We start from the raw sequence: 15,998 nt of genomic DNA, 5'->3' as shown, positions 1-15,998 counted from the left end.
CCAGACTACTAAGACCCCTCGGAATCCTAGTAGCACACAATCCCACCAACACTCTCAAACAAAAACTAACAAACTTAAAAGACCCAGTACAACCCATGGACAAAACCAACGTCATCTACAAAATTCCATGCAAGGACTGCCACAAACACTACATAGGACAAACAGGAAGAAAATTAGCCACCAGGATACACGAACACCAGCTAGCCACAAAGACACGACACTCTCTCCCTCGTAGCCCTACACATGGATGAATAAAAAAACCACCATTTTGACTGGAACAACACATCTATCCTGGGACAGGCTAAGCAAAGACATGCCAGAGAATTCCTGGAGGCCTGGCACTCCAACCACAATGCCATAAACAAACACATAGATCGAGATGCCATCTATCAACCCCTCAGGAAACGAACAGGAAATGACATCACCACAAACCCCAGGAACCCCATCCAGGACATACATATAAATAGAAAACAGGAGACAACAGCTTCGCTTCACTTGGAGGTTGCCACTGATGATGTTACCTAGCCAGGTAGTGAAACGTCTGGGTATCAAACATACAGCTCAGCGAGCAAACCTACACCCTTCTTAACAGTAAATATGTTCATTTTCTTGGAAGGCAATAACAAAATGTGAAATATACCGGCAGGAGACTGGAAGAACACAGCAAGCAAGGCAGCAGCAAGAGGTAGAGAAGTCGAGGTTTTGCATATAGCCCTTCTTCAGGATTGGGGGTCGATTTGAGGGGGAGCTGCAGATAAATGAGGAGGTGGAGGAAGGATGGTGAAGTGGGGATAGGTAAAGACAGATAGTGGATATGACCTGGTTGGTGAATGGGACGTACATATCCCGTTGGTGGCAGGGGCCAGTGGGAGATAGGGGAGAGCTGGGAAGTGAGTCTGGGGATGGGGAGGAAGGTTATTGAAATCTGGAGACCTCGATGTTAAGTCCTCCGAGCTGGTGTCTGCCCAGGTGGAAGATGAGATGTCGTTCCTCCAATTTGCGCTGTGGCTCATTTTGGCAATGGAGGAGGCCAAGGATTGTCATGTTGGAAAGGGAGTGGTTGGGCGAATTGAAATGGGTGGTGACTGGGAGGATGGTCATGTTGGAAAGGGAGCGGCTGGGGGAATTGAAATGGGCAGTGACTGGGAGGATGGTCATGTTGGAAAGGGAGCGGCTGGGGGAATTGAAATGATCTGTTACGTTTGGTGAACCATTCCCTAAGCTAACGTTCGGTCTCCCCGATGTAGAGTAGACCACACGAGGAGCACCTGATGCAGTAAACTAGGTTGGAAGAGAGGCAGTTGAACCTCTGTCTCACCTGGAAGGACGGTTTGTGGCCCTGGATTGAGGTGAGGGGTGTGTTGAGCAGGTTTTGCATTTCTTCTGGTTGCACAGGGAGGTATCTGAGAGTTCAGGGGGGGTTTGGTGGGGAGAGTGGTGCAAAGCAAGGAGTGTTGGAGGGAATGGTCCTTGTGGAAAACAGAGAGGGGTGGGAAGGGGAAGATGTTCTTTGGGAAGGGGGAGATGTTCTTGTGGTGGGGTCTAGTTGGAGTTGGCAGAAGTGTTTAAGGATGTGGAGACTGGCAGGATGGTAGGTGAGGACAAGAGGGGCCACCCCCTTTATCTGCAGCTCCCCCCACACCCACCCCCAGTCCTGAAGAAGGGTTAGACCGAAACGACGAGTTCTCCTCCTCCTCATGCTGCCTGGCTTGCTGTGTTCTTCCAGCCTCCTGCCTCTCTGGTTTGGATTCCCAGCACCTGCAGTTTTTTTGTCTCTGTCAATAATAAAATGTGAGCTGTGGTGTGGATGGCCCTCAGTTTGAAATGTGTAAAAACGGTGTATTGTTATTGTGATTTTTAATATTGTGGACTGAAATGGGAAAGCCCTGTTTTCCAGCAGGGATTTACAAGGATAGCTGCATGTTTTGGAAGTAGGGAATTCGATACCTTTTGTGAACCCTGTTTGTGTAGCTGTTGGTATCCTGTCACCAAGTCACATGTTATAAGATCGAGGAGCAGAATTAGGTCATTTGGCCCATCAAGTCTGCTCTGCCATTCTATCATGGCTGTTCTGCTCCTCACCCCCATTTTCCTGCCTTCTCCCCATATCCCTTCACCCCATTACCAATTAAACATCTGTCTCACTCCTCCTTAAATTTACTCACTGTCCCAGCATCCACCGTACTTTGGGGGAATGAATCCCACCGATTCACAACCCTTTGGGAGAAGTCGCTTTTCCCCAACTCTGTTTGAAATTTGCTCCCTCTCATCCTACAACCTCCCGTCCGAGGATGCCCCACAAGGGGAAGCATCCATTCCCCATCTATTTTATCCGTGACTTTTATCATCTTGACAACCCAATTTGAAGTCTCCTCATTTTTCGAAACTCCAGACAGTATCAGCCTACACTGGTCAATTTCTCTTCATGTGACAAACCCCTTATCTCTGGGATCAATCTCACCAACCCTCTTGGGAACTGCCTCCAATGCCATTACATCTTTCCTCAAATAAGGGAACCAAAACTGTGCACAATACTCCAGGTGCGGTCTCACCAATGCCTTGTATAGCTGCAACAATACGGCCTTCCCTTTATATTCTATTCCCTGAGCTGGGAAAGACAACATTCCATTCACTTGCTTTACTATCTGCTGGACCTGAATGCGAGCTTTCTGTACCTCATGAATGAGGACACCCACCTCCCTCTGTACCTCAGCATCACAAGTCTCTGCCCATGTAGATAAAAGGTCACCTTCCCATTGCTCGACCCCAATGCATGACCTCACACGTATCCAGGTTAAACTCCATCTGCCACATTTTGGCTGACTCCCCTACCCTATCTGTTGTAAGGTTCCTGTTTCCTTATTGCAATTTACCATCCCACCTATTTTTGGCAACCTTCCCTATATCCAAGTCGTGAATGTATATTGTCAAAAACTGGGGCCCAAGGACCAAACCCTGTGGCACCCCACTCGTAACCTTTTGCCATCTGGCAACAAAACCCTATTTATCCCGACTCTCTGTCTTCTGTCCATCAGCCAGTCATCTGCCCAAGATAATAAATTACCCATAATCCCATATGATCCAACTTTATGAATTATCCTTTTGTGCGGCACCTTATCAAATACCTGCCAAAAGTCCAGATACATTACATCTAAAGGATCCCCAGTATCCACTTTGCTTCTCACATCTTCAAAGCCACCCAGCAAATTAGTCAAACATGATTTGCCCTTCATAAACCCATGCTGACTCTGATGGACCGCATTCTGACTTGCCACCTGTCCTGATATTGCTTCCTTGATAATTGATTCCATCAACAGATATTAAACTAACTGGTCTATAATTTTTGAATAAGATTAGTATTTTTCTAATCCATGGGAGCTTTTCCCATGTCGAGGGAATTTTGGAATATTGTAATGAATGGATCCATGATCTCCACCGTCACTTCCTTTAATACCCTCGGCCCTCGGCTCTCGGCCATCTGGCTCAGGAGACTTGTCTGCCCTCAATCCTAATAGTTTGCCGAGTACCTTTTCCTGATCAATGCTGATTGTTTTACGTTCTCCCCTTTCTATTGCCTCTGACTCGAACCAATAAGAATGGTCCTTCACTGTGAAAACTGGGGCAAAGCATTGATTTGGCATCTCTGCCATTTCAGTTGTCCCCACAATTAACTCTCCAGTTTCACCTTCCAAGGGACCAACATTCACATCAGCGGCTCTCTTCCCTTTTGTATACTTATAGAAGCTTTTGCTATCCTTTTTGATATTTTGTGCCAATTTTCTTTCTTCATTTATCTTAGCTCCTGTTATTAATTTTTTAGTATCCCTTTGCTTATGTTTGATAGTTTCCCAAGCTTCCAGCCTGCCACTGGCCTTTGCAATATGGTAGACCTTCATTGTTGACTTTATATTGTCCTTGACTTCCTTTTTTAGCTATTGAAGTTTTTGACCTTCTACCCCCTGCCCTCCACCCCACCTTCCCCCCACCCCGCCCCACCACAACGCTTTACCACCTTTCTTACTCACTGGGATATAGTTTAGTTGTGAGGAATTTTACTAGCACCTTAAACAACTGCCACTGCTCATCCACTCTCTTACCTTTGAGCCTTCCCGCCCAATCTACTCGAGCCAAATCTGTTCCCATGCCTCTCTCATTTCCATAAGACCATAAGACATAGGAGTGGAAGTAAGGCCATTCGGCCCATCGAGTCCATTCCGCCATTCAATCATGGCTGATGGGCATTTCAACTCCACTTACCAGCACTCTCCCCGTAGCCCTTAATTCCTTGTGACATCAAGAATTTATCAATCTCTGACTTGAAGACATTTAGCATCCTGGCCTCCACTACACTCTGCAGCAATGAATTCCACAGGCCTACCACTGTCTAGCTGAAGAAATGTCTCTGCATTTCTGTTCTGAATTTACCCCCTCTAATTCTAAGGCTGTGTCCACGGGTCCTAGTCTCCTCGCCTAACAGAAACAATTTCCTAGCATCCACCCTTTCCAAGCCATGTATTATCCTCTAAGTTTCTAAGTTTCCCCTTAATCTTCTAAAGTCCAATGAATACAATCCCAGGATCCTCAGCCGTTCCTCATATGTTAGACCTACCATTCCAGGGATTATCCATCTGAATCTCCACTGGACACACTCCAGTGCCATTATGTCCTTCCTGAGGTGTGGGGACCAAAACTGAACTCTAGGATGTAGCCCATCGGAGCCAAGAGATTTATCAATTTTAAGACCTTTTAGCTTTTCTAGCACTTTCTCTTTTGTGATGGCAACCATACTCCACTCAGTCCCCTGACTCCCTTTAATTGTTGGGATATTACTCATATCTTCCACTGTGAAGACTGACGCAAAGTACTTGTTACGTTCTCCTGCTATTTCCTTATCTCCCATCACTAGGCTTCCAGCATCAGTTTGAAATGGTCCAATGTCTACATTTGCCTGTCATTTGTTTGTTTCTTATGTATTGATTTCCTATGTTTAATTCCAGAACACGAGTGTGGACTCCACTTTCTCCCCCCAAACTGGAGTCACCCTTTATTTACAGGTACATAGCACATGACAGTGACTCAGCTAGCACGGAGCCAGCTCCTCGAGTGGACAGAACCCCTGACCCTCCTGTTTATATCTGTCAGCTGGGGCTTCCTGATAGGATGAAGTTAACAGCCACAATCAGGGAACTCATATTCGATGAGGGAAACCTGAATGATAACATACGGATCAGTACACCAGTAAACTGGGGCTGAGGGGTGGTTTAAAGTGAAGCTGATTGGTTTGTGGCCTCATGGCCAGTTGTAATGACAGAGCTCCTCTGCCCGCCAACAGCAAGGTGATTGGTTGTCAGGGAACTGAACAGCTCAGGGCTGACCGCAAAATTGTATTGAATTTATTGCCAAATGTACTGAGGCACAGCGAAAAGCTTTGTCTTGTGAACAATACAGGCAGATCACAGAGTTAAGTAGCACAGGTAAGTAAATAATAGGTAAACAGCAGCAAAAGCAAAAACGCAGGTACAGGCGAATGTTAAGAGTTTGTGAATCCATTCAGTATTCTAACAACTTAGGGTCGAAATGGTTTCAAAACCAGCTGGTGCATGTGTTCAGGCTTCTGTACCTTCTCCCCGATGGTAGGGGTTGTAGAAAAACATTGCCAGGGTGGGATGGATCTTTGAGAATGCTGGCGGACTTTCCTTGACAGCGGGCCTGGTAGATGGATTCTATAGATGGGAGATTGGCCTTTATGATTGTCCGGGCCGACTTCACCACTCTCTGTAACCGTCTCCGATTTTGAATGGTACAGTTGCCATACCAGGTAGTGATACATCCAGATATAATGCTCTCAGTGGCGCACCTATAAACGTTGGCAGAGCGTCATGCCAAATTTCCTCAGCTGCCTGAGGAAGAAGAGACATTGTTGGGCCATTGTAACCAATGCATCCATGTGAAGAGTCCAAGAAAGCTTGTTGTGGATGACCATTCCCAGGAGCTTGACACTCTCCACTCGTTCCAGCTCTGTGCTGTTAATGTGTAGGGGGGGCATGAGTAACATCCCACCCAAAGTCAATAATGAGTTCCTTGGTTTTGCTGGCATTGAGAGCTTGGTTATTCTCAGTGCACCATTTTTCCAGGTCTTTCATCTGTAGTCTGTATCGTCGCCATCTGAGATTTGACCGACTGTGGTGGTGTCATCAGCGAACTTGTAAATGGCATTAGTCTGGTATTTGGTGACGCAGTCATGGGTATACAACAAGTACAGTAGGGGACAGAGTACACACCCCTGGGCGGCTCCAGAATTAAGTGTTAGTGAGGATGAAATATTGTCCCCAATCTTCACTGATTATAGCCTGTGGGTCAGGAAACAGGTCAGTTTCAGAGAGTGGGGCTCAGTCTGAGATCACAAAGTTTAGTCATCAGTCTTGAGGGGATAATACTGTTTTAATTTTTTTTAGAAGTTACATCCTCAAGTGCATTTTAACAAGTGGTGTCATGTCGGCCCAGATAAAGTATTGAAGGTGTAAACTCCCTGTGTGAGAATGTCTGTGCCACAATGGTCAGAATGATTCAAATCTAAAAACGGATTTACAAACTCTTACATGGATTCATGCAGTTTTTGAGCAAAGTACAATGTAATTCTGCAAGTACAAATTCACCCACAAACTTATATGTATATGTGTGCATGTGGGTGTGCGTGTGTGTATGTTATGTGTGTGTCGGAGTGTCTGTGTGTGTCTGTCTGTGTGTGAGACATAACAAACAATCCAGGTCTTTTTCAATATATGGTTTCAGTTATATCACACTGTAAACTTTTGCTGTAAATTCTGTGTCCTACAATCTTATTCTCCACAATCACCTGATGAAGTAGCAGCTCTCCGAAAATTAGTGCTTCCAAATAAACCGATTGGACTGGAACCTGGTGTTGTGTGATTTTTAACTTTGTCCACCCCAGTCCAACACCAGTGCCTCCCAATTAATGAAGCAAACCCCAGTTCGAATACCGAATGAAATGATGTGGCACAGCTCCTGTTTAAATGACAGGGATAAATGAAGCGAAATTGGACATTTTTAACATCCAATGGCAGAACTAGGAAACATCAACCAAATCATTGAGCAAACTTCCTCGTCTCTTGCTTTCTCCCAACAATCTCTCTCTCTTCCTTCCCGCTGTTCTCTCTCTCTCTCTCTCTCTCTTTCCCCTCCCCAGTGTCTCTCTCTTCTTTCCTTCTTCTTCCCTTCTTCTTCCCTTCTTCTTCCCTTCTTCTTTCCTTCTTTCTTTTTCTCTCTCTCCACCTAACCTCAGCCTCTTTCCCATCCCCTCCCCAATCTATTATCCAACCTTCCCCAGAGTCTCATTTCCCTCCCTGGTCTCAACCCCTCCCCCCGCTCCCCATCCCAGTTTCTTTCTGTCCTGTGTAATCTCTCTCTCCCCCTCCTTCACAGTCTTTATCCCCTCATCAGTCCCTTTGCTCCTCCCAATCCCTTTCCCTCCCCTGCAATATCTTTGCCTTCTACGCCTGCCTCTCGCCCTTCTCGATCTGTAACCCCTCCCATTCTATTCTTCCAGGTCCCAGTCTCTTTTGTCCTCATCCCAATGTTCTCTCTTCACCTCTGACCTTCCTTATCTCATTTCCAAACCCTCCACATTCTCTCCTCACTCCTCAGTGTCCCTCCTCCATGCTGTACAGTCTCTCTTCCTCATTTCCCAGTTCCTCCGCAGTGTGTCTCTCTCTCCCCCATCCCCAGTATTTATTTTCCAATGCTAGTCTCCGTCCCTCGTCTGTCTCCATCCCTCTTCTGGATCAGTGGTGCTGGAAGAGCACAGCAATTCAGGCAGCATCCGAGGACAGGCAAAATCGACGTTTCGGGCAAAAGCCCTTCATGAGGAATAAGGGCAGAGAGCCTGAAGCGTGGAGAGATAAGCTAGAGGAGGGTGGGGGTGGGAGAGAGTGGCATAGAGTACAATAGGTCAGTGGGGAAGGAGATGAAGGTGATAGGTCAGGGAGGAGAGGGTGGAGTGGATAGGTGGAAAAGGAGCTGGGCAGGTCGGACAAGTCCGGACAGGTCAGGGGATCGAGTTTCTGGAGGTTAGAAGCTAGGATGAGGTGGGGGAAGGGGAAATGAGGAAACTGTTAAAATCCACATTGATGCCCTGGGGTTGAAGTGTTCCGAGGCGGAAGATGAGGCGTTCTTCCTCCAGGCGTCTGGTGGTGAGGGAGCGGCGGTGGAGGAGGCCCAGCACCTCCATATCCTCGGCAGAGAGGGAGGGGGAGTTGAAATGTTGAGCCACTGGGCGATGTGGTTGATTGGTGCGGGTGTCTCGGAGATGTTCCCTAAAGCGCTCTGCTAGGAGGCGTCCAGTCTCCCCAATGTAGAGGAGACCGCATCGGGAGCAACGGATACAATAGATGATATTAGTGGATGTGCAGGTAAAACTTTGATGGATGTGGAAAGCTCCTTTGGGGCCTTGGATGGAGGTGAGGGAGGAGGTGTGGGCGCAGGTTTTACAGTTCCTGCGGTGGCAGGGGAAAGTGCCAGGATGGGAGGGTGGGTCGTAGGGGGGCGTGGACCTGACCAGGTAGTCACGGAGGGAACGGTCTTTGCGGAAGGCGGAGAGGGGTGGGGAGGGAAATATATCCCTGGTGGTGGGGTCTGTTCCTCCCCCTCGTCTGTCTCCGTCCCTTCCCTGTCTCTGTCCCTCCCCAGTCTGGCTCTCTTAATCCCCCAAGTCTCTCTTCCTCGCCCCCACCAGCCACATTCTGTTTTGTTTGCTAGTTCCTCTCCCTCCCAGTTTTCCTTCCAGTGCTTGTTCTGCAGTTTGATAACCAGCTCCTCGAACTGTTTATATTACAGAGACTAACTCACGAACAATAAAATATACAATTGTCTCAGGAGAACAAGATTTCCCTAAAATCACTGTTGTTGCGATGGTCAACGGAATACAAACAGGTTACTTTGACAGTGATACCCGTCGCTGTGTTCCTAGGCAGCAGTTCCTGGCTGATTCACTCAGTGTGAAATTCTGGGATGATGCTACAGATCAGGCGATCACACACACCGGGCTGGCAAAGGGGAATCTGAAATCGATCATGAAAAGGACAAACCAGACTTCAGGTAAAATCTCACCGTCAATTGTCCACATTATCCCCCAGGTCACTCCACTCAGTCCATCTCCCAGCACTGACCCCTGGGTCTGTCCACTCAGTCCATCTCCCAGCACTGACCCCTGGGTCTGTCCACTCAGTCCATCTCCCAGCACTGACCCCTGGGTCACTCCACTCAGTCTATCCCCCAGCACTGACCTTGGAATGTAAAGTGAAATGAGGACTGTCAACTAATTCTGCAACTTTAACTTGAGATTGGAACCCTTTCCCCTCTGATCAGACTGTGACCCTCATCCCCTATTTCCATCTGATATTTGATCCCCTTTCCCTCTGATCAGACAGTGTGTGATTATCTATTATTTATTGATGATTGATCCCTGTCTGGTCACTGACAGGAATTCACCCTCTCCAATGGATACATTCTGTTGAGGTCAGTGAAGATGGCTCTGTGAAGAGATCGATGAGATTTGGATTTGATGGAAAGGACCACATTAGTTTAGAGCCAGACAGAATGAGATGGGTTGCCGCAAATCACTTTGCAGTGATCAATAAAGAGAAATGGAATTCGGATCAATCCTGGAACTACTATTGGGAATCATATCTGCAAAAAACATCTGTTGAACATTTAAACAGATATCTGGAAGTTGGAAAGGAATATTTCACAAGGAAAGGTATGTATTTCAGTTTTGTTCCATGTTCGGATCTAACCTCACTGATCTATGAAACCGTTCTCCCATTCCATTCAGTGTCTGTCTATTGTTTGTGGTTTCACCCTTTCCCATCACAGTTCAGCCTGAAGTGTTCATCTCCAGGAGGGAGCCCAGTCGTCAGGAAAAGCCGCTCACTCTCTCCTGCCTGGTCACTGGGTTTGATCCTGCAGACATCGAGGTGACCTGGCTAAGGAATGGAGAGGTCATGTCTGAGACCCAATCCTCGGGGGTTCGACCGAACCACGATGGGACCCATCAGATCCAGAAAGAGATTGAGATCAATGCTGGGGATGAGGAGCAATACTCCTGTCACATTGAACACAGCAGCCTGGCAGAGAGCAAGCTCTATCAGTGGGGTAAGGGACTGGAGAGTGTGTGTGTGTGTCTGTGCCTGTGTCTGTGTGCCTGTGTCTGTGTCTGTGTGTGTGTGTGTATATATATATACATGTGACAGATGAAACTATTTAGAGGACACTTTTTCACTTCCTTGTTTGCAACTACCCATCTTGTTCTCTGTGTTGATATGTCATGTTGGTCTCAGTTGCGTTAAAGATTTCAATTCTAAGTTTGAAAGGGTCTCCGAATCCCAAACTTCCAGCACCTTTTGGGGATTCCAGATTCCCACAGCCCTGTTATTGGTGAAGTACTCATCGATTTCACTCCGGAATAATCTCACCAGAATTACAAGAAGATTTGCTTGTATTCCAGGCTTCAGCACCAGACATGGGCCCAGATTGTCCAGCAGCCAGACAGTCAGAGACTGGACACACCTTGAGAGAGGAGGGTCTGGACCCCTCAGAATTCCTGACTCACTGAATGGGATTTGTCTGGGAAGTTTCAAACCGTACCCGGAACCCTCTGGAAAGATCTCAGGTTCTGAGGTTAGGGATTGGAAGCTTCTTTAACTCCTAGTGTGATGATGCTGTCACTTTAAAAGGTTGTTGGTGTCCTAGTTTTTGTTTTGAAGAGAGGTTGTAAGGCAGAGGCACCAAACTCGCTGCTGATCATGACTGAGGTAAACAAGTTGTGAGGTCTTGAAGTTTTTTTTTAAACTGGAACAATAGAAGCAGTCTGAATGGGCGTGGCCAGCTCTCACAGATCCAGATTTCTCAGTTTGGTTTTTATCAGTTACGTCAGAAGCCTTTGGGGTCTCAAAAGAGTTGGCAGGTTCAGTGAATGTCACCTGGCTACTACTGTCTGCATTTTCTTCTTGATATTGTTTCTCCAGGATTGGAGAACTGCATGTAAGAATCTGTGTCTGAATTTACCTTTTTGCCAAGGTGTTTATAGGATGTTACAATATTGCAACAGTTAATTAGTAATAGGTACTATGTTCAGTTACATTTTTCAATCGTTAAGTTATTCAAAATTCCTTTTTCTTTTGTTTGTATTTTAATTACAGCGTTTAAATAAATTGTGTTTTGCTTAACATTGAGTTGTTTGAACACTTGCATTGCATCTGGAACACTGCACTTCCCATCCAGTTTTAAAAGAAGAAACGGTTCAGATCTCGACTCCCTTCTTCAGATATTTTGAGGGGGCCTGGTGTGGTCCCTAACACCAGAGAACTAGAAAACCGACCATCTCCAAACGTACTGCTGATCCCTCCATTCACACACTGACGAGGATATCTGGTCAGCGTGGGAAAGTTGGACAGAACACGCACACTTGTTGTGTGACTCTTTAACTCTTTGACTCCATCCCCTCAAACCTATGACCTGATACTCTGCAACCATTACTTGACCTCTCCCCAGCACCAACACCAGCTCACTGCCTCCAGACGTCTGTCAGACTCGCAGTGCATCACCCTGGACAGACAACTGGGACACAACACAGAACTCCACAACTGGATCCCTAACAAGGCCCCCTCACCAGCCCACTGTGGCACCCAAACCCCATTCCATTGGTACTCAACATCCCCAACACTCACCAGTGAGTTCCCAAACTGCCCCTTGCCCAACCACTGAGGAAGTGCCTTTCTGGGACACCGAACGACACCCCTCCAACCATTCACTCACTCCTTCACCTCACCCAAGGCCGATCTACCCCACCAGCACTAGTAAGGACAGGACACAGAGATATTGGGGAGAATGGGAACTGAACTGTCTGGGGAGGTAACCCCCAGGACAGGCACAACACGATGTTTATACCCCTATCAATGGGATCCTTGGTGACTTCACTGGAGAGTGAAATCAGGAGAGGGTCAAACCAGCATTTCAACCAATCCCAACAATTCCCAACAGCTCGGAGCAGTTATAATTGTTCCCAATCAACACAGAGCTAGAAATAAATCCAGGAACAGAGAGAATCCTGATATATTTCCAATGTGTTTCAGAAAATCTGAAAAGCAATTGGCTGCATTCCCAACTTGGAAGTCTCATTGCATCAATGGTCATTCTATTGGCTGTTATTGTCGGGATAGGCGGAATAATCATCTGGAAATGGTCACGGAGAGGTAAGAATCAGAGAGAGGGGAATGTGGAACTGAGGGGACTGGGTGAGTGCTGGGAGTACAGGGCACTGTGGGGAATGGAACTGATTGAATTCCCACACACAGATCCACACGTATAAACACGGCTCGTTCCCTGTCTGATCTTCCTTTACGTGATCAGCCCAGACCAGGTCTTATATTTATCATTAGACCCACTGCACCCAATCAGATCCTCACTGACTGAATATTAATGGAATGGAAGGGATTTTCTGCATCTCCATTAAGTGTAAGGATGGACGGGAGAATGGGGATGAGGATTTCTGACACAATCCCTGTAAAACCTTCCTTCCTGCCTTGTTTGGGCACCATCACCTTGATAAATTTTGAAGATCTCTCTCCCTTAATGAGTTTGTGCAGTTTTGGATGACTTATTACTTTGGTTTGACCCTCGGCGTGTGACTCTGATACCGATCATGTTATTCCAGGCATTTGGTTTGTCTCCAGTACCACCGTATTTTTAATGTTTTGGAATGATCTCTCTGCCCCATTTAATGGGATTCTGGATCATCCCTTCTCTTGTTATCCAGCTGTTGACACTTTCCTCCCACCATCTGACATTTGTGATCACCTGCAGAGACTCCACTTACCCCATTTGGATGATCTTTTGATCTCTCTGCCCATTGATCTCCCTGCTGATAAATTCGGTGTCTGTGTGCTTCTCTCTCACTTCACCTGAGGAAGGGGCTATGCTCAGAAAGCTTGTGATTTCAAACAAACCTGTTGGACTGTAACTTGGGGCCGTGTGTGATTTCTGACTGTGTTCACACGAGTCCAATACCAACACCCCCACATCAATCTCCATTCCCTCACTTGTTGTGTTCTCACTCTCTGAGAATGGATTATTCCCCATCCTAATGGACATTTATTTTGTTTCTGCAGATTCACCAAATGGGACCTACACAACAGCTCCCAGTAAGTGACTGAGGGGACAGAGTGTTGGGAATGATGGATAAGGTAATGGGAGGTGAAGAGTAGGTTCCCTACAGTGTGGAAACAGGCCCTTCAGGCCAACAAGTCCACACAGACCCTCCAAAGGGTAACCCAACCAGACCCATTCCGCAACCCTATATTACCCCTGACGAACACACCTAACACTATGGGCAATGTAGCATGGCCAATTCACCTGACCTGCACACCTTTGGATTGTGGGCAGAAACTGGAGCACCCAGAGGAAACCCACACAGACACAGGGAGAGTGTGCAAACTCCGCACAGTAACCCGAGGTGGGAATTGTACCCGGGTCCCTGGTGCTGTGAGGCAACAGTGCTAACCACTGAGCCATCCGTGCTGCCCCTATGAGAGTGTAGAGTTATATTTGCCAGGTGTTGCTCAGGGTGATGGGTCCGTCTCCTCACAATGCTGTTTCTCAGCCAACACTCTCTTATCGTCCTGTTTCTCTACTCCATGTCCCCAGTGTCTCTCCTTCGAATTGTCACCCTCCATTCCCTTCCCCCACTGCCCCTCCCTCCACTCACTCACACTTAATTCCCACTGGGGGGTGATCGGAGAGTCTGGTTAGTTAGTGCTGAGGGTGATTAAATCCTGGGTCCAGTGAGTGATGGAGAATATCTCACACTGTCTCATTTTATATTTGATATTCTGTCACATTCTGTTTTTATTTTCTCAGCTTCTGATATCTCTGGTGCAGCTTCTTCATGATTCGGTAAGTGACATGTCAACTTTTCTCTGACTGAAATTTATTAGATTTAGATTCTCTCGATTTATTTGGAACATTTTCACATCCCTCCTGACCCTGTCCCACCCTCCCATACACTGTTAAACCCTATCAGACTAATTCCCCTCCCCTCCTGACCCTGTCCCACCCTCACAGTCACTGTTAAACCATGTCAAACCATTTCCCCTCCCACCCCCCCTGACCCTGTCCCACCCTCTCAGTCACAGTTAAACCCTGTCAGACTAATTCCCCTCCCCTGCTGACCCTGTCCCACCCTCCCAGTCACTGGTAAACCCTGTCAGACTAATTCCCCTCCCCTTCCCAACCTGAAGTGATTGCCTCCTGTCTGTCCATTCCTGACCTTGTGGGTTTCCTGGGCCCCAGTACAGGATATTCCCGGAGCCTCATTGCAGAATAACGACTGCTCCTGTTCCAGTGTGAACATGGACACCATTGTCTTTCCTTCCATGTCACAGCAGACACACAGAAATACAGCTCATTGTTCACACTCAATTCCTTCAGGACTGAGATCAATTTTTCTGGGAATGTGTTTCCACAGATTGAGCAGTGGATCCTAGATCCCCAGGTTTGGATCCTGGTTCTTCAAGTGAGACCTTCTCAAGTCGTGTTTCCATCCCGTCTCAGAAATGTGAGCAGTGCCACCGTCAGAGGGATCTTCACAGATGGTTCCTCCCTCACACTTTCTCATCTGAAATGAAGCAACGTCCTGAGGGAACTCGGAGACAGTTTTTATATTGAAAGAAATTGATTTTGCATCTGACGTTAAGAAATTTCAAATGTTATGCAAATTTCTGTACATAAATATCAGTTTTACATATTCTGATTCTTAGATAAATATATAAATATTATAAATCTGAGTTATTGTTGAATACTAAAATCTATCACTACTTATCACCATTGTTTAACTACAATCACCAATATGTGTCATTTGTAATCATTAAAAGTTATATATAGACTTATTGATTGTGATATTTTTATTAATGATTTCACGAGAATGATTATATTCATTTACACAGCAGCAGCTTGTGGCAGTTGCAGAGTTCAATTTGGGTTGCACGGTGGCACACTGGTTAACACTGCTGCCTCACAGCGCCAGAGACCCGGGTTCAATTCCTGCCTCAGGCGACTGTCTGTGCTGAGTTTGCACATTCTCCCTGTGTCTGCATGGGTTTCCACCCACAGTCCAAAAATGAGCAGGTTAGGTAAATGGGCCATACTAAATTGCCCGTAGTGTTAGGTGGAGGGGTAAATGTATGGGAATGCGTCTGGATGGGTGGCGGGTCGGTGTGGACTTGTTGGGCTGAAGTCCTGTTTCCGCACTGTAAGTAATGTAATCTAATCTAATCAGTGTGAACTGGGGAGTTAAAACCATATCCATCTGCCTCTATTGTAAAATCCAAATCCCAGATGATATCTCCATACTCGTCAAAACAATCAGGGAAAGTCCATTCCCAGAAAGTGGGAACACGCAAGTGTGAGGGAATGGAGATTGTGTCAGAACCTGATGGAGATTCTGGACATCGCTTCCATTCCATCGATATTCCCTGAGGATGTGAGTGTGTGTGTGTGTGTGGTGGGTTTGATGACCAACATCAGACTTGTACAAAAGGACATAGCTACTAGACTGGGTCTGCAGCAGGTGGTGAGGGAACCAACAAGAGGGAAAAACATACTTGATTCCATCTTTCCAATCTGCCAGCTGCAGGTACAAATGTCCATGACAGTCTCAGTGAGAGTGACCATCGCACTGTCCTTGTGGAGGCAAAGTCCCACTGTCACATTGGGAATAGCCTCCATCGTATTGTGTGGCACTCTCACTGTGCTAAATGGAACAGACTTGAATCAGATCTAGCAGCTCAAGCCTGGGTATCCATGAGGCACTGTGGGCCACCAACAGCAGCAGAACCATACTCCAGCACAATCTGTAACCTCATGGCCTGGCATAGCCCCCACTGAACCATTAACACCAAGACCCCTGGTTCAATGGGGAGTGCAGG

General features: G+C 46.7%; 1 protein-coding gene across 1 annotated transcript in view; it reads left to right on the top strand.

Moving 5' to 3' along the window:
- LOC148140941 (class I histocompatibility antigen, F10 alpha chain-like) overlaps positions 1-13,964 on the top strand; it is a 187,250-nt gene extending 173,286 nt beyond the window's left edge. The window contains exons 4-6 of the mRNA XM_087979051.1: positions 9,892-10,170; positions 13,185-13,217; positions 13,933-13,964. Of these exons, the coding sequence (XP_087835177.1) occupies positions 9,892-10,170; positions 13,185-13,217; positions 13,933-13,964 (344 nt within the window). The remainder of the gene's footprint in view (positions 1-9,891; positions 10,171-13,184; positions 13,218-13,932) is intronic.
- The last annotated feature ends 2,034 nt before the right edge of the window (positions 13,965-15,998 follow it).

This window comes from Chiloscyllium plagiosum, unplaced genomic scaffold (genome assembly GCF_037043375.1).
Source record: "Chiloscyllium plagiosum isolate Xiang-an unplaced genomic scaffold, Cpla_swu_hap1 HiC_scaffold_35, whole genome shotgun sequence".
Taxonomy (NCBI): domain Eukaryota; kingdom Metazoa; phylum Chordata; class Chondrichthyes; order Orectolobiformes; family Hemiscylliidae; genus Chiloscyllium; species Chiloscyllium plagiosum.
The sequence above is the reverse complement of the archived record's forward strand: the minus strand, read 5'-3'. Positions and strand labels throughout refer to the sequence as shown.